General features: G+C 45.7%; 1 protein-coding gene across 5 annotated transcripts in view; it reads left to right on the top strand.

Annotated features, from left to right (window-relative positions):
* The window catches only part of auts2a (activator of transcription and developmental regulator AUTS2 a), a 245,975-nt gene that overhangs the window by 145,132 nt on the left and 81,844 nt on the right, over positions 1-18,999 (top strand). For all 5 annotated transcript variants that reach the window (XM_062558016.1, XM_037466775.2, XM_037466772.2 and 2 more), the window contains one exon: positions 14,731-14,760. In XM_062558016.1, coding sequence (XP_062414000.1) covers positions 14,731-14,760 — 30 coding nt within the window. The remainder of the gene's footprint in view (positions 1-14,730; positions 14,761-18,999) is intronic.

Here is an 18,999-nt window from a genome sequence, read left to right as displayed (position 1 = left end):
CACCTGTAGGCTTCGTCAGGTAGGAGCAGACCTGACGAAAAGGACCAGATCAATTGCAGAGATTTGTCCATCCTGCTTGAGCTGCTTATTCATTTCACACCCACTAGTATGCACATCCTCAAGGGCACAGAGGAAGCAAAACGTTGTTTTAGATTGAACGCTCTTACTCTGGCTGGTCATCCTAATAAATGTGTCCACTGTTTATTCTTGCCCCTGCTATCACTGCTAGTTTGTGACAGTCGCAATAACTGTGGTTTCATCTGCTTGGTTTGCAAATGTAAGATGTCTGTGGCTCTCAGAGTTTCAGAATCTTTTTTTTTAGGGGTGGAAGTAGCCGGTGGGCACAGTATGCAGTATAAATGATGTTATAAGATGGATACAGCCCCAAATCCTCATTAGCTGACACATAGTTTCTCTTAATTATTTTCCGTTCCCTGTAATTAGCATGGATGAGGCCAATCATCAGATGTGAAAGCAATCTAACGCTTGGGATGCAACGTCCTTGGTCTCACTTTCATGTCTCGTTCACATTTCTTTTCCTCAGGTGCTTCTGAGGTTTTCCAAGATTTTATGAGTAAAAGGAGGCATTTGTCTGCTATTGCGTTTGGAAGTCAAAGTTGTTAGTCTCGTCCAATGTGTATTGTACTGTATATTTAGATACACTTGCTGTAGACTTCCTTTCATACATTGAAGACTAACTAATGAAAGGTAAGGACAATAAGATCATGCATATGCGTTATCCTGAATGCATACAACAACCCAATGATTCACCCTTACAACCAATCGCGTGTTTGTAACAGGTTTTGAAGGCACGTCTATCTATTTCTGATACGACTCATTATTTGGCAATGACATGCTCGGGGCCTTTCATGAAGAAGCAAAGAAAAAGTGTGTGTTGCGGTGACAGTGCTGCAACGCTTTGTCCCAGATCAAACACGCGTGTGTTGAGTAACTCAATAGAGTAGGACCACAAGTAGAACAAAAGCCAGTGATTGAGGATGGCATTGTTGGAAGCTCCTTCTGCAGCAGCATGATTGATGCTCTCTCTCTGCCTGTCAAGCTCCTAAGAGAGATATTCCTCCCACTAACATTGCCTCCGCTGCCAATCATCCTCTGTCTTCCACTGGTTACCAAGCTTCGATCTTTCAGCTCTCCCATCTTTCCTCCATGTTTCTGTGTTTTGAAAGCGCACTGGACTTTCTTATTTATACAAACTCAAAGGCAGACTGAATTGAGGATCATAGAGTTGATGCCTAACTGTTATTCTAGGCGGGGTTACACAGGATATGAGCTTTTTATTTGATTTTCTGCCTCTGGGATTATAGTCTTCTGCTGTCTGTGTCTTGATATTAAATCCTTTAAGTGATCTCCTCAGATCTTAAATGTGTATCTACTCACCACAAAATGTCCTTGCACCTAATCTTTTGGCAGCAGACAAAGGGATGTAAGCACTGGCCAATCGGGCATTGGGAAGTTGCTGAGGGCACGTTCTCCCTCACCCGCCCCCTCTGAGTTGTAGAACCTACTCTGATTTAAAGCAGAACCCCTTTTAACCCCTCTGGTCCATCATATTATGATGGTAATTGTTAAAGACTGAGACGATCTGGTTGGGCCCAAAGTAAATTAGATGTGTTTAGACATAACCGTATCATATTTCTGGCATTTTAACATCTCTCTGTCATCCTGTCATTTCTCCCTTAATATGCTTCGGCTTTCCCACAGGCTGGAATCTTTTTTTCATTTTTCTTTTCTGAAATGAGTGTTTGGCACGAACCTTTGCCATATGCCTGTAGATTTGCCAAAAAATATTCAGAGCGGCTCTTTTCTTGCGCCAAGTATTTGGCCATCTGCTGAAGTCTTTAACCAGCAGCCTCCAGGGACTTCATCAAGCTTGAACTGTGAAGTCAAATGGTTTTCTTCAGCTCCCAAATCAAGCTAGGCACTGCTGTGCAGATTTAGTGCACTGGCACTTCCAAGCAATCACACATATATTTCATAGTGCAGCACAGAGTTGCATTTATGGGATTTGTACTTAATGACAGCCAGGTTTCCCAAAAGCAGTTTTTATGTGGTTAAAATAACTGTGTAGTTCAATTAGACAAAGTAGTCTCTTTCGACTCCTTCTAAATCACTTCTACAAATTACATTTAGCAGATAGGACATCTATTTGCTTTAGTTTGAGGGCAAGGTTTTAAGTATCTGCAGACAAATAGGTGGAGCAGCTGCAAAAGTCATTTCCCAAAGATGCACAAGCTCTGAGGAGCATACTGAGGAGCAGGAGAATGCTGAACCATGTGCTGCTCGTCAAACTAGGGGAGAAGAGGAGATAGCTTTTCTACGGGGGTGGGGTTCATTATGCGCTGCACAGGACACCATTATTAGCCCCATTACACACACTGACAGCAACACATTCATTGTCCTATACCTGCTTTTTAATACCACCCATAAATAATGAGGGCTGCAGCTAGCCCTGTCTTGGAGGAATGAAAAAAGGCCATTATGGAGCAGGCCGCCATTTGTCAGAATTATTTGATAATCTTGGGTCACGAGGAAGGTCTTTGCTTTAGCTAATTGTAGATGGACCACTGAACATAAATTCCCATTAGCAATCATTTGTTACTCTCTACCGATTCCGACCCTTTCTGCTCTTATTTTTGTATTCTTATTTTGACGGATGTAGTCACGCTGCAATGATGACTGTGACAAATATGCAAAGACTGGATGATGCATTTAATTAAGGGGATGACAATTGTCATTAGGCAAACAATGAAGAATTCAACACCTCACCTCATTCGTATTGATTGCCCCGCATTGATTTTTTTTACCAATGGTGAAGCCACATCGGAGAGGATTGGGTGCCACTCCTTTGTGATGTAGAGGTCACAGTGCGATCCTGGTTAAATGTGCTGCGACTGGTAATCGGTGGAGCTGTGCTGTATAATTACCCCAGCTTTTATCAGAATGACCTCTCCGACAAACCTCCCTGGTGGAAGGAGACACCTAAGAGCCCTCACACTTCCTATCTGCCCTTGTTTTATCGAAAAAGGCCCCGCCTGAATGGATAATAGAGCCCCTGTTCTCCCAACAGATGGATAATGGAGGGTGGAGTGGTCCTCTTTGGCAGACTACTGCCTCTTCCCGTGCACTAGAGAAACCAATACCAGGCCTATCGGCTGATATATGACACTAATACAGAGGCTTACCAGGGCCCTAAACAGAAAAGAGGGATTGTTCCAACTTTGGACTGGCTGTAGGATCCATGACTCACAGGTACCGCACTGTCTGGCCCCCGAGACCGCTCTAATTGCTTTACATCTGTACAAAGGTTTCTTGTAATCGGGCCTTCTGCCTCCATTTGTCTTCCTTTCAGTCTCCTAGTGAAGGCCTTAATTGGTCTTAGTGGGGCTTTTTTTCCTGTTAGCTCTTGGGCCTGAGCTTGTAGAACACTTTACCCCAGGCTGGGGGGCGGTTTGGGAGGTTGCCTTGAAGAGGGAGTCAATACTTCTTTTACCTTTAACACTATAATTAATGTTCCCCTGACAAGCAGCTTTTTTAACCCTGCAGCTTCACATGCCAGGGAGTTTAGCCCCCTGGGATCCACACAAGAATCCAGACTCGTAGAGCTTTGTGGGAAAACCTCCCATGGAGTCTCCAGTGGCCAATCGACATTTGCTGGAGATCCAGTTATTTTCTTTTGTCGATGTGTGTGTTATTGCACACTCTTCTGTCCGTGTCTCTGAGCCGGAGAGCTACTTACTGCTATCTGTGCTTCAGCCATCACTCTGTGAAGAGCTCTGTGGAAGTCGACAGTGCCAGCCTTGACAGGGCTAAAACAACAGCATGGCCTGACTCTGGATATGAGGGAATTATGTATCATTATCAGTGCATGTGTTTGTAGGAAGTCCCCCCTTTCTTTACTCAATTTGACACATTGTAATCTACTGATGTAAACAGAGGCAGATCCCTGATGTGTAATGTGACCTTCCTCATTTTATCTGACTTGACCCTGCTCTCACTGACGAATACATCAAAGGAGGCAAATGCACTTTGACATTATTGTCAAAGTGCATTTGACATCTTTGATTTTAGACATTGTGACGTCGTGTTCCTGGCTCATCGACACATCCCAGTGTGACATGAATTGTAGCTGTAAATGTTACTAATTCCAACATTAGACTATACAGAATATGCTTATTTGAATCAGCTGCAGTATTTGGTAGATCAAGCTGTGAGGAGGTCTGTGTCGTGAGCTCTCCTCTGTGAGGTCCTGCTCTGCTGGTCTGCCTGCGTTTCTTTCTCACTGACTGATATGGAGCTGCGCTGCCAGGGCTTAAATAGCAGCTGTAAGCGTCCAGCTGCTCCCTGCCACGCTCCACTTCTCCCCAGATGGCTTCGAGACGTTCCAGCAGCCCTCCGGAGGAGCGCTCATGAGAAAAGTGTTATGGAGTGGCTCTCTGACACACCAGGGAGCATCCCTCGCCACACCACAAGCACACCCTCCTCCTTCTCGAACCCCCGGGCCAAATGCCTGAATCCGGGGAGGGCAGCCTCGCTCGCCAGCTTACCGACGGGAGGCAGCACAGATGGTGGTGTACGCGGTGAAGGCCAGCATGCAACGGGGCCCGCAGGGGGGCGGTGGAGTTACTGGAGAGAGCACACGCCTGTCTGGCCTGAGATGCCACTGATATCCCTGAGGAGGAGCTCTCAGTGGCCCCCGGCAGATGACCAGCAAGAGCCTGGCAAGCTCAACTCGGCTCAGAGACAGCGTGGGGAAATGTAATGCTTTTCCCAATCCGATTGTCTTTGGTAAGTGGGTTGTGTCAGCGCCCTGCCACCCCAACAGAGATTACATTGGGGGGGCAAGCGCATTCAAAGTCATTGTAATTTTCTTGAGCTCTGGGGCAACGGCCTACCTTGGCTGTGTGTTAAAGTGATGAATGGTCCATCAACTTCACACCACTGAAGCGAACCGCGGGGTTCACTACAACCATGACATTGCCCCCAGATAATATCGTCCTGTACTTTCACTATTCTGAAAATATGCTTTGTTTAAATGCCTGCACAGGTGATTTCCACCATGAAAGCTGTGATTAAATGAATGCAATCTCACAATTTCTACCAAAAACGGTTGCTCAAAGTGAATCCTAACAATTTGCTGGTAACCAAAGACAAATATCAATAATGTATGTTTAAAAATGTATTGATATCCAACAGTTATTCATAAAAACGCTGCACATATCATTTTAAGAGTGGCCCCCTGACGGCCGTTAAAAAGAATACAGCTTTAAGTTACGTCTGGCTTCACTAATAAGAGCCAAATATCCATCGTTTACATCGTCCCTTCAAAATAAAATCACAGGATGATTTTTTTTTTCTTTCTAATTTTTACTTTCCCATGCAAAAGACCGCGACCCACTAAAAACGGGTCTGCGACCCACCCGTTGAGAATCACTGGTTTACACTAATTGTGTCAGCTCTGGGAGGTGTTAATCCTTCTGCCTTTGTTATCAGAAGATCCAGTTTTGATAACTTCTGTGAGTCACACACCTCTCTCTTCGCTGCGCCGCTCTATTACCCTTGTTGCCCTCTCACTCACCTTCCTTTTAGTCAGTGGCCGGAAAGAAGGGGGCGGGACTGATATTGCTCACAGCAATGGGGGGGAGGTGATGGGGGGGTCCTTGCTCTGCTGACCTCACTGTTATCCTTGCCATGACAGGAAACATACATCATAGTGGGGCCTCTAATGTGAAACACATTCTGCCACAACCTGATCAAAGCCAGGCTGTCTGGACAACAAAGTGCCCTGTAATGCCATATTTTGACCATATAATTGGAGAGTAATTACGGCTGACAAAACACTCACACAGGGATTTTCTCTTTGGGCTCTAGGAAAGCCCAGAGAGGGTTTGTCATAAACCATGTGGGATATTGTGTGCGGCGTTGGCTTGAAAGCTCTTGAGCGGAGCCGAGGGTAGGTTGGTTTTATTGGAGCAGGGTGGCTTATTCCGAGACACTGTAACAACACACGAGGGTAGCAGTAACCAGTGGCCTATAAAAACACCCGTGCGTGGCATGGTGGCCGTCCCTGGTTCACTGACAGAAAAAAGCGGTGTGCTCTTTGACGTGATTTAAATGAAGTCTATTCTCTTGTTGCTGATAACATGATATAGCGATTGGCTGAGTTCTCCTTCTGTCAAGCTGCTTAACCGGTCATTCGCTAAGCTTAGATGTGACGAGGAGCTATCGGTCAAAGTAGAAAGAGTCCTATGTATTTTAGATATTTGGTTGTGTTGGCCTTATAATACTCAAGTTAGAAACCATTCCAGCAAAAGAACAGAAGCAGAACCTTTGGCAAAGACAGAAATGTGGATTGGAGGCAGATGTTGCCGTTTGGTTGTGTTCACATTGTTTGTACTGGTGTTTTTTAATGCATGGGTTGTCTTTCCTTCTGAAGTCCCCCCCCCCCCCCACCACCTCTGTCGGGGCAGCCAATTTGAGCGTAGAGCCCTGGGGCCTGAGCTCTGTGGTACTCTGCTCTACAGAAATCAAACAGGAAGCCCTGCAACATTTGATAAATGTCTTGAAACTCCGTGCGCCGCTCTCCAAGTTCCACACTGCCAACAACAGGTCCGAACTGTGACCGCTGGTATCGTGGGGAGCCGTGGACGTCAGATGGCGCGCGGTTTCCAGCCTGCTACCGTGCTCTACCACTTAGCATGCTAATTAATCCCAACCAAAGGGCCGCGTCAGTCAGCCCACGCTCCGCCAGGGACGCTCCCACTGGGCTCATCCTGCTTTAATTGAGCACGTTTTTTCCGAAGCCCGCTGTCCCTGGGATTACATTAGATCCCTCTAATTCACCCAGCCCGCCACCAGCGTGGGCAAAGGGAGGGAAGGAGGGAGCGAGCGAGCTGAGGCGGAGACGCAGGGAAATGTATAAATAAACCAAACAAACAAACAAAAACCCAGACTGAGTGTTTATTAACACCCCTGGGAAGAAAAAGGAGGTGAGTGCAGGAAATCATTAGCGCCGGAGAGTCAAACTAGGCTCGTTTGATCTCGCTGATGGAGGAGCAAATGTAATTTAGCGCGCTGCGAGTAATTTGTTTTAGCAGTTAGCATGGGTTTCTTTTAATTTCATTTTGCCTGGCATCAGTCTTTTCAAATTAAATATTTTTATTTTGTACAAAGCGGATCTTTTTGAGCCTCACGGCTCAAAGACCAGCTCTCAACAACAACTAATGTTTATTCATCTGCGCTTGTTTGCATGTGTGCGAGACAGATTCTTGACAGGAGCGTGCAGTGTCGGCTTTTATTTGAGTTCTTTCTGCATAATGAGGCAACACAAATGCACACCGCGACAGCTAGCAAATCATAGCAGGAGGATAACAAAGTGTTTGGTCACTGCAGCTCTAATTATTTGGAAGACGATGCTGAAGTGGCTGCACCTGTTTCGGTGTCTCACCTTATATCCTCATTTTGCTGAAAATTGTTGTCGTCTTTTTATGAAATCAAGAACAGGCAGCATTTACTGGAAAGAGAACAGGTAAACTAGACAACCTGTCAGACTGACTGTGGGGCGCGGCCTCTCACAAGTTAGTGAACAGAACTGATTTGTAGATATCGTTTTAATGTTTAATTCAGTGAGTAGCACCGAGGGGTTTGACCTTACACTTTGCGGGACGTGGCGAGGTGTAAGAGCAGAGGGGAGGGGGGGGGGGGGTGTTATCTCGGCCTGTCAGGGCGTTGTCACTTAATTGCTGCTCCCACCTGTGACACAGATGAGGCCGTCCCCTGCATCGGGGCCAGCGAGTCTCAGCTCGGGTGAGTGGGGAAGAGAGGGCGGTCTTATCAGCAGGAGATGCCTGGGACAGTGTAGCTCCGAGGCACCTTATCATGTCTTGTGTTCACACCGTGTGGACTGGAAGTGCTTGCTCCAACATCACGCAAAGTTAAAAGTCTTTGAAGACGTAGCAGCGCAAATTACCGAAAAACACATACTCCGCTGTGGACCGTAATAATTGGAAAAATAATTCTTGTGGAAGTGATTTCAAGCTTCTCCGAAGAGATGCGTTCCTAGCTGGCATTACAGCACCGATGAACAACGCGGGCTCCTTTGTGAGAGCACTGAGGGGACTCAGGATCTCAGCTGTGTCCCTGGCAGAGCCTGCAGGGGTCGTTAGCACTGACAGTGCCAGCCTTTATGCATGAGACTTCAGGCAGATTGTTGGCAGTGCCGGGCTCTCAGACAGGCGTCAGCTGGCTGCAAGCCTCACAGGCTTCTCCTCCTCCTCCTCCACCTCCATTTTGCTCCCCTTCCCATCACGGCACACCCAGAGAAGGAGCTTTATTAAGCCGCCATAATGATACGAGGCAAATGTGCTGCACCAGGGTGACTGTTAACCGCGGCAGCTGCACAGATAGCCTGGATGATGGAAAATCAGTGGGACCTCATTTTGGTTTGCCAGTATGAATATTAATGGCTCGTTTCCAGGCGATGGCTAATGATGAGGAAAATTCCCTAATAAAAACTTGATGTGATGGGCAACGACCCGCGGGGTCACTGGAGACAGTCAAAGTTAATAGTGTGCCATCAGGTGTGAGGAGTTAAGTGATTAGAGGCACAGAACCTAATCCTGATGTTTTTCTCCCCCCTCTGCCATGAGTCAGTGGGAAGGGAGGGAGGGAGGGGAGCCGAGCAGAAGAGGTTTATATCTCTTGACAACAGCAGGTAGCTGCCTGTTGTTAAGCGCACATTCAGGTGCACGTGAATGTCACAATTAATACGACATGTTACAGACAGAGATAGTTTTCTCTATGATTGCTCTGTGCGTAGTATTATGACATGGATACTGAGGAATCTAAACGTATTTTCAATGGAACCTGTCAAAAGCAGACAGCCTTAAAGCCTTAATGTAACTCGGAAAGGATCACCATATGAATCTCAGCAAGCGTTCAGGGCCGGCTTTTTGTGTGCGTCCACATCGCTAAGAAAGATGCCACCTCAGTGTTAATGTCTAGCATTTGGGGTACTTTGGGGTACCACATACAGCAAGTAGTCTCATCTCAGGAGAGTCACCATAACTGCACAAACAATGCAATCTGATGTATGTAATTAGCTCAAAATCATGCAATTAATCTTTGACTTCTCCAGCATCTGCTTTGTGCTTCTGCTTTGGCTGGAAACAGTGCAGTGTTTGGGTGAGGCAAAGTGTGTGTTTGTAAATGTGCACACACTTGCTTGGCTGAAGTGGTTTCTTATGTTATTTTCTTATGTCTTATTGATATATCTTTTTACATTTAGCCCGAGAGAGTGTTGAGATGATTCTGGAAGGGGAGATACTGAAGCGGCTTGTGTAACAAATGGATTTGTCTGTTCCTTCCTTCCTATTCTGGTCCATGTAAGGTTTGTGTGTGTGTGTGTGTGTGCGTGCGCTAGGGGGGTGGAAGGGGCTGATCAACAGAGGTTTACCCTGCGGCAACATCTGTTTTTGCCAGGCATCACTTGAATGTCCTACCTTCCTCTTTGCACTCAAACACAAAGCAACACGCATGCACCACTTGTTATTCCTTTGGAGGTATCTTATCTGGGCACCTGGAAGTGTGTTTCTGCTTGACACCTCAACTTTAGAGCCCCTTTGCATACATTGCAACCAACTCTGACGTCATTGCGGTTATTACAATGTAGATCATTAGAGATTTCACCATGTGGAATTAAGAACAGCCAGGTTTAGAAAATTCTCTCAAAGGTTCTTTTAGTACGTTTTGGCAGGTTCCAGGGAAATAAAACATAAAAAGAATGTACTCCAGTGTATTGAAACCAGGGGTCACAGACTATAAAGTTTTTATTATTTTATGGGAGGCCCTCCTCCGCTGCCTTTAGCTCCGCTGCACCAGCGAGTGAAATTGAATATCTATTGGATGAAGTCCTCCATTTGAAGGGAAATTGTGTTCAGATGTTGCATCTGGCCGGTGCTTCACTTGTGGTTCTGACCTGGTTATATTAGTCAAAACAGAAGTCTGGTCATCCCTGACAAGACGTTCTTGGCAAACAAAGGAGTCTCCTCAAGCTGAGCTGTTTTCTTTTCCTTGGGATTATTTGTGTTCCACTTCTTCCTGCCATACTTATACTTATGACAGTTCGACATGAAGCAGATCTTGTGCAAATTTGATGTTGGACGTCATCGCCTCAGAGCTTATTTTAATGATCTAATTCCACTTCCACTCACTGAACTTTTTGGTTTATTTGCTTAGCTGTCTTTCATTTTAATTTTTTACTCCAAATGTGTGTGCTGATCTTAATCCTAGTTAATTTACTACAGTGGGAAGTCACCCGGTTTGTTTCATTGAGATTATTCCTGTTTTCTCTGGGAAAATGCAAATGTGAATGTAGCCAAGTCCGTTTCGATTTTTCAGTTCTGTATGTTTTATAAGAAGGTAATCTGTAAGCGTATTGTGACGGGGCCTGCTGCTGCAGCTTTATGTGCCAAAGCAGGTGCTGTGTAGCAAACCCCGGGCTCATCAGTCTCCTCCTGCCCGACTTTATTTGTTGTTCCTCAATTCACAGTGAGCACTGGCAGACTGTGCAATGTGTGGGTGAGGAAGAGAGCGGCATGCGGGAGGTGTGAGCGGGGGATTGGAGAATAAGCGTGGCACAGATCACCATTTCTCCCTCTATTCCCCATGAATAATGCGGCACAGCCTCTACCCAGCGGCAGGCCAGGCATGCCGCCATATCAGGCCGCGGTGGAGAGCGATGCGTCCAACTCCGCGAGCTACATTCTAGGCCCACAAAGCCCCACGCCGCTCCCCAACCTGCAGCGAGGAGCGCTGGGCTCCAAGATGGCAATCAAGGCTTGATTTGCCAACACATTTCCAATGATTAAAATGTAATTAGCACAAGCGAGCACCTCCTCCCCAGCTAATTTCCATGCACGCTGTGACAGGCAGGCGGTCGGCGGCACCCGGGCCCCAGCAGCAGATGGAGGAGAAAACCATTTTGCCATGCGACTGTTTGCATCAGAAAACCATCAGGACGCGCAGCCATATCAGGAAGGAACTGCTAGGAGGAGGGAATGAGGAGCCCTTGACGGCGGCGCATCAAATTGGCACAGTCATAACTGACCCTGGCAATGGCTGCCATCCTTCACGCTGTCTCTCCTGCTCGCAGGCGTGCAGGCAGGTTGGCTGGTTTCCTCCCTGGGATTTAACTCCTTCAGCCTTGCTGCAGGACAACCTGGCTCCGGCTGATAAACAGGCACCATCCTCTGTGCAGCAGGGCGCTTTATCTGCCCAGATCTGCCATAATTAATTCTAAGGTCATGGATAGCAACTAGAATAAACTGCGGCTAATGTCACACATAGGGGCGGGGGGGGGGGGAGGGGCGACAAATCGCATCCATCACACATCCCGACCTAAGACGATGGCGTTGCTCGAAGTAATAAAGACACCAGAGGCAGCAGATCCGAACTGATTACAAGAACACAACTATTTATTCATGTCTTTTCTTTCTTCTTTTTTTGACTTTTTAACATCTGTTGGTATTTTGTTTCCCTGGAGAAGAGAACGCGGCATACTTGCCTTGCACGCATGCCTGAGTGATGTGGTTAGCTGTTCGGCGCAGACGTTTTCCGCGGCGACCTCTCTGCTGCTACGGACCATAGCACAGCAGCATCATTCAGCATCCGACCCACGGCTCCCTATGTTGCCTTTGTACCGGGCAGGTATCACTCTCAGTTGGAGAGGATTTTGGGCGAGAATAATTGACTCATACTTTCAGACCAAAATGAACAAAAGGCTTGATGCTTGGACAGAGCGTGGGGGAATTTGTAAGAGCCCTCAGCCAAAAGTGAGGCCGGTGTGACAGCAAAGCGGCAATCAGAAGTGCTCCGGATACGGGCCAACATCAACAGCTCTTAGAGCTGATGCTAATGTTTGACATTCTTGTGTTACTCAAACTTAATACTGGTCTAGCTGTACAGTATAATGCCGGGCCTGTGTAAACAGTGCAGGGCCCGGGTAGAGTATCACTTTTCTCTGTCAGACCCCTCCCCGGACTAATGGTTTCCTTATTGTTCATGACCGTTGCTTTAAATAAGACCCATTTCCTACCGCCTGTCAGAGATCCACTGATCTCAATGGCACCATTGTGGTGTGTTTTTCTCTCTCTTTGGCATAATCTGTTCATTTTTGTAAGTCATTCTAAACCTCTGACATATGTCTTTTCATTAGACATGGCCTCACAGACATTACATTTATTCATAGTGCTGCGGATTTATATACTTACCCATCAGTAGCAATAGTTTTTTAGCTCAAGCTTATCTCTTAAATCAATACCTGCCTCGGTTATTAATGATGTGCCATGACGATCATTCGTGGTGTTTCCAGCTTTTCCGTCTATGTTCCGTCCGTTGAAGTATGAGTGAAGGAGGAGAGAATAAAAAGGGGATTCTTCTCCCCGCCTCGGGTTGCTTTGTGCATGAGGCGCAGCATTAGTTTACTATGATCACCTATCAATGAGTGACAGCTCTGACCTGTTTGTATGCCTCGGATGTGGGTTTTGATATCTTTTAGCGGGGTTACTATTTGTTACTTCTTGCTCTGTGCTTACTCTGAGTTCAATGGAGCTTTGGCGTCTGCATTGTGAGGACGATCAAATTGCGTGCCCTCGCCTGTCGGGCCTGATCTCAGGATTTTACTTTGCTCATTATAAAGGTATTTCTATTTTATTAACTTTTCCCTTTTTTTCCTCCCGCCTTTGTCGCTCTGGGAAATTTGCATACCTCTATTCCGAGGGAGAAAAATATAATGACAGCAATTTCTTTTCTTTTTTTTTGCTCCCCCACTAGCCGTGTGAGTGCTTCGTTTAGCGGCACCTGCGAAAGCGACAGGCGCCGGGATGAGAAGTGAAAGAGAGCAGTTGATTAAATCATCATCAAGTCGCAGCACAGAAAGTCAATTCTGCTTGCCGTCTACAATGATATCCTTTTATCTTAAAGTAATGAGCTATGGCACTTTTGCATCGGGTAATACGATGAGTTCCATTAGCATGTTCCATTTGCTTCACAAGCAAGGGCAAGTCATTCCAGTCGGCTTCTATCTCGGCAATCAAAGCAATTGGCTGCACAGCCAGCGAACACGGAAAGGAGGGAGAGCGGGGGAGGAAGGTAAAGTAGAGGGGGGGCCGGGAAAGAGAGGCTGGTGGAGTTTTTTTTTTTTTTTTTTTTTTTTTTTACACGGATCACAACACAGTGGAAAAACTCAAATGATGTCCATTATTCAAACCCTTAGCGTGCCTGGGTTCCGGGTACGCGTAGTGGGCACAGGCAGAGAAGCAGCTAATGAGCACTCTGTCGCATTACTCTTGTCACATTCTGAGAGGCCTGAATATTTGGATGCCGTTGAGATGGCTAATACTGCTCATCAGATCTCGTCTGCTGCCGCATTAGTCAGTCCTGTGCGGGAGAGAAAGAGCGATACGCCGCCGACACGCCTGTTTATTCGCAAGCTGCAACGCACACAGCGTGTGCAGCTTTTTGTATTACGGACATTCACGTTTAATCACCATCTTCACCCGTCTTGCATTGCCCTTATTTTTTCCTCCATCTGACAATCTTTCGGGGCTGCTGGCACCCTGCACACTGTATTAAAACGGGGGATGGTATGTTGTGGGCGGTGGAGAAGGAGAGCGAGAGAGGAATGGAGAGCGGGGGAAACGTCTGAGAAGTGTTTGCCCAGTGCGTTTATTGCCTCTGCATAATTTATGAGCTGCTGGAGCTGACCATCATGGCAGTGTGCCTCAGGCGGCCCCTGGGGCCCTGTGGGACAGGCCTGTAAATTGGATGCTATGCTCTTGCTGAGCTCGCGAGCCCCCCTTCTTTTTTTAACCATCCACACTCGGAAACAACCGTCCGCGAGCCCAGCCCACCTTACCTTTGAGATCTGCAGGGCTCCAGATCAGCAAAAAACACGAGAAGGAAACCAAAAAAAGAAAGAAAAAAAGGGCAGGGCCCTGTTTCTCTCACTGCCTGAGCTGTCAATCATTTACCCCCCTTCCTTCCACTCTCTCCCTTTTTTAATCGTCACCCACCAACCCCTCCCCGCCCTCCCAGTGCCCCCTCCGACACACACACACACACACACTGTGCCAACCCCAGCCCATATTACCCCCCAGTGCCTTCTTCATTACCGACTCCAGTGCTTCTTTGCACCTCAGCCATATGCACAGCGTTGAGGGCCGCCAGTCACCCAGCATCACACTAATTAGTTGATAAAGAATTAAGTGGACCTTGAAATTGAAATTGGAAAGAAAAAATGAAACCCGACCACTTTTTTCTCCCTCCGTTACAAAGTTCCTTTTCTTCCTTGTGTCATTTCTCCAACACCCAGCCCCGAGCAGGAACACACATCGCAGAATTATTATTCTAGAGGCTCATGGTGTTTGTAGTTTCCCTCTCCGTCTGAATTTCGCACAAGTGTTGATGTTAACAAGGGTACTGTTGCTCATAGTGAATTAGCTTTGTTTCAAATTCTGCTCCTCGTGTCAGCTAATGAAGTGATCTGGTGATAGTCAGACAAAGACTATGAACATGTGATAAGTTTGTCATTAAAGAGGTGATCAGACATTCTGGAACCCACGAGTATGGAAATGGCAGCTTGTTTTAAAACTAGAATGTAGAGATATTATTCCTTCTGTTGAGCCTTGCCTTTCTTTTTCTTGTTTTTTGCAGTGTGACACTGAGAGCGACCAAGACGACAAGGTAAGCCTGACATTCACTGTGATATTTCAGACATCCTTCAATAAGATTAAAAAAAAAGACTTGCTTTGAGGCTCAGCATTTAATGTAATTACAATGAAACATTTTATTAATAACTACGAGAAAGCCTTAATTAGCAGCCCATTAATTATAAATGGTTTAATGATGTGCAGAATCTAAATCAAACTGTTCTGGGTTTTTAAGGACTTAGATGACATTTAAATAGGACTGCTGTGCCAGGGCCGAGGGTGTAAACTTTATTTTGGTTAAAGCATAGCACTACGCATTACATACCTTGTGTCACATGTATGTCAGTATGTTTTCTACAGATACTTTTTAGGGGTACATCAACACAATCATTGATGCCAACGCCTACTATAGTAGTTGTTCATGGTTTTGCTATCACACTCTCTATTTGAATAAATTAAACATTCGCAGGGACACATTTATCACTAATACACCTTTCTACAGGTTTAGGGCAAAGGTTAGGGTAAATCGATACAGAAAAGTTTGTTTGGAATTTATTGCATAGAATATTGTAGCCGTGATGGAGCTACCCTGCGGGTTCAGGGACAATTACAGCTAACTACATTGGTTAGCTGTAATTTTACCAATATCAATTGCTAGTCTGTTAGAGGGGGAGTTTTTTCATTAGGTCAAACTGATTTTGACTAACAGGGAACACACCTGTCACACTTCGGCTGGGGCATGCTGCAGTGAGGACTCAGGCGCAGAGTTTCTTCCATCAAAGTGCTCTTTATTAGACAAACCAATAACGTGCTCCAACGACGAGGGACATATAGACAATGACGCGACAGGGGACAACAGGCACACAGGGCTTAAATACACAAGGGAGGTGCAGGTGATTGGACACAGGTGGAGACAATCACGCAATCACAAGACAAGGCAGGAAGTGAAGTTAACCCAGGACCACAAGAGACATGAAACTTCAAACTAAAACAGGAAGCGAAGCCAAACCGTGACAACACCGTTAAAATACCTGTTATTGCAATGTTTGCAGTAATTAGACCACATTGTGACTGGGGTTATATGAGGGTATGGTGTCTCATTTCATTGTTGACATTTGTACTGGAAATGGTCCCCTTAGTTTTGAGAAAGTGAACAAGGTTTGGCGTGTTGTTGGAATTATGGAAAGTTCGCTAAATTCTGGAGGTTTCCTGCATTCTTGAGTAAAATCTCCCACATTTTCCATCAAAAGCTGTCTCGGGATGTTTCAAGTTGAGCCAGATTCACCGTTATTTTTCTGCCACTCACAACAATTCTCCTTCTTTTTGCGAGATCAAATTGTCACACTAGACAGCGATGGAAATGGATCAAAATAGAAGGGTACAATAATAATAACGTAGCCAGGAGGGTCCTTTTCAGAAATTTTAACAATTGGTGTGAATTATACTCATGTTGAACCTGTTGTATGTTTTACTTTGCCAATGGGCTCAGATAAAGATTGAGCTTTTTGATTTCTTCTTTGATAAACGTCCTCTGTGAGTAATTCTATTCTATTACATACTCCTAAACAGTATGTCGTGCTATTGTTGAAGTTGATATACTGTAGCAACAAACCACTTTAACAGCAGTCCTGTTTATTCCTTGTAATTTTGTGACTTTACCATATCAGAGTTTTCAAGTTCTGATTGCCTTATTTTGCCATTTTAGTAAACCTTCATCTTTTGTCTTTAAACATACAGTTGTAGCCTTCAAACTACCACAATGGCGACAACATTTTGGTGAAAGCAAAAAGCAGCATCATATTATCCAATTGCCTATACTGTATGTATCTACAAGAATGTTTTCGTATTCTGTGCAGCACCATTTCTAATGTCCAGGTATTCACAATTTGAGCGTATCTCATAGGTTCTAAGAGCAGCCCTATCCTCCAATGACTTCTAACTAGAGATCTAGATCCACTCTAATGATTTAGTAATGCCATTTGCTTGTGGTGTTTAGACTGTGCAGCAAATTGAGTCATTACTCAGTGTTGTCGATTTAAATTGCTCCTGTCTCGGTGGCAATTCCTTTTTGTTTCAGGAAGAGAGCGAGAGCACGGTAAGCTGTTATCCGGCCCCCAGTGACTGTATTAATTCACCCTGGCTCACGTTACGCTCCTGATGAACAGCTCCGACTACACCTTCCTGTCATTGATTAATTGTGTGTTAAAGTAACAGAGGAGTGAATTAGTAAATAGGGGACCCCTATGACAGGGGCTGACTCATGTGTTGCTCCTCAATGTGAGGGAGTAATTGGAGCTCCCACTCACGCCCCCCTCAGTCCACGTCCCCTCTCCCACTATCTGCAGCTGCCAGACGCCGGGCACGCTGCCCCCACCGCCACCATTTTCGCTTGCATTGAGCGGGTCTCCTTTTCGACACGACTGCGGAGAAGGACGCAGGAGAGCACAGTCGTTTTAATGGGTCAAATATATTCAGAGGAGGACCAACGTGGCTTATTTGGCTCCCCTTCAAACGCAGGGAAAAAGTGTTCCCAGGAGAAATCACGTTCGGCTCGGTGTAGAAGGCCTCTCAGGTGTCGGCTGGAGCTGCCAGACTCTGATAAGAGACAGCTATTCGCATCTCAGGGTGTGTGTGCCGGTGTGTTTGTGTGTGAGCATGTTGGAACCTGTCAGGGCATTTGCTCATTATAAAGTGACCTACAGGACCAGACCCTTGCCAACATGACAGGATAATGGCATAGTGGGAGACAGTTAGGAGGCAGGCTCGCTACAGCCGCTCGTCACACAACACAGATATTATTAGCTGTGTGTGCTTTATCATTAGCATCTTTGCTAGGGCAAAGAATACTTTGGCCTAGGGTAAACACTATTTAAATAATGGTGTTGCATCTTTACATGACTGATTACTTATTCATACAAAAACACAAAGAAACAAAGCACAAAGATATTAGCTTACTACAGGTCATTTCATTCTTATTGTGTTGCGTGTGAGTGTGAAATTGGATGAATTGCCTTCTTTTCATCCATAACTGTGTCACTTTGCCCTGGTATTAAAGGTGTAGTTAACACCAACAGGAGTCCCACCACCTGAGATGGTCTGTGGATCCCCATAGTCTGGGGGAGCAAAGTATGTACAATATCAGTGACTCTTAAATTTGAACCATCCTTTCCAAAACTGCATGCACTGAAACATGAACTCAGCAATAGTCATTTCTGATTTGAATCTTAACGGTGGCAAATATCTGCACCTCGTCTAAGCAGTCTTTGTAATATTGTCAAGAGCACTCAGGTTCCCGCTCGGTCTGGACTGCATAATGCTTAAGTGATTTTTATTCTAGTAAGTGGCACCTTGAAAGTGCCAATCAAAGCGTTCAGTAGGAATTTCTGCTCGTTCTTGAGTGCTTTAAGCGACTTAACTGTTCATCGTTATGGGGCCTTTCTTGAAGACAATGACTCTGTGTAATCTGTAGGATTTTATCACGCTGTCGCTTTTTTCATCTATCTTTGCTTCTGGGCTTTTTTAAATAGCAAACACATCTTTCCTAAGTGTTATTTACTCGGCAGCAGCCCACTGCTGTAAATGGCATTTTGAAAACATTTTGCGTCTTATTAACGGCCGTGCAACATAGGGCTGTAATTTGCCGTGCCTTCCTCTTATTGGAAGCAGGGGATCTGAATGAGTGCTTTAGCGCAGCCGAGAAAACCTGTTTCTCCTTGACATAAAATAAAGATCTGAACTGGTGATATATTTGCTGTTTCTCTTCTTTTATTGTGTTGCTGTGTTTGCCCTCAGGCAATTACAGCAGAAGATTCAAGTTTCTCAATCACTCGGCAGCGCTGTACATAAAACCATTTTCTACCCCCCCCCCCCTTTCCACCGCAGTGGGAAGGATGAGTAATAAAAAGGAGAGAGCGACTTGTCAGCGTTAAAAGATTATGTGTTTTGCCCCCCTCGAAAGGAAGAGGGTAGTGTTTACAGGCTTGAGTGGGTGCTTGCTTGGCCGAGGCTGAGGCTGATTGCACTAGAGTACCCTGTCAGCCAGTGATTTGTCATGTACTTTATCATCCTTGTCACTCTGCAGAGGGTTGTCATAGGTAGCGGTCCCGCCAACCCCCTCCCTCCGCCTTGCTTTGTACCCAGTCAGTGTAGGAAATTTGTATTTACTTTGGGGGAGTGTAATTTGTTCCTCATGGATAATATGACCCTTAGCGGAGCTGGATCACGGGTTAGTTGAAGTGATATTTTCCGGTAATGGTAGTCGTACATCATGGCT

Source organism: Pungitius pungitius, chromosome 16, assembly GCF_949316345.1.
Source record: "Pungitius pungitius chromosome 16, fPunPun2.1, whole genome shotgun sequence".
NCBI lineage: Eukaryota > Metazoa > Chordata > Actinopteri > Perciformes > Gasterosteidae > Pungitius > Pungitius pungitius.
The sequence above is the reverse complement of the archived record's forward strand: the minus strand, read 5'-3'. Positions and strand labels throughout refer to the sequence as shown.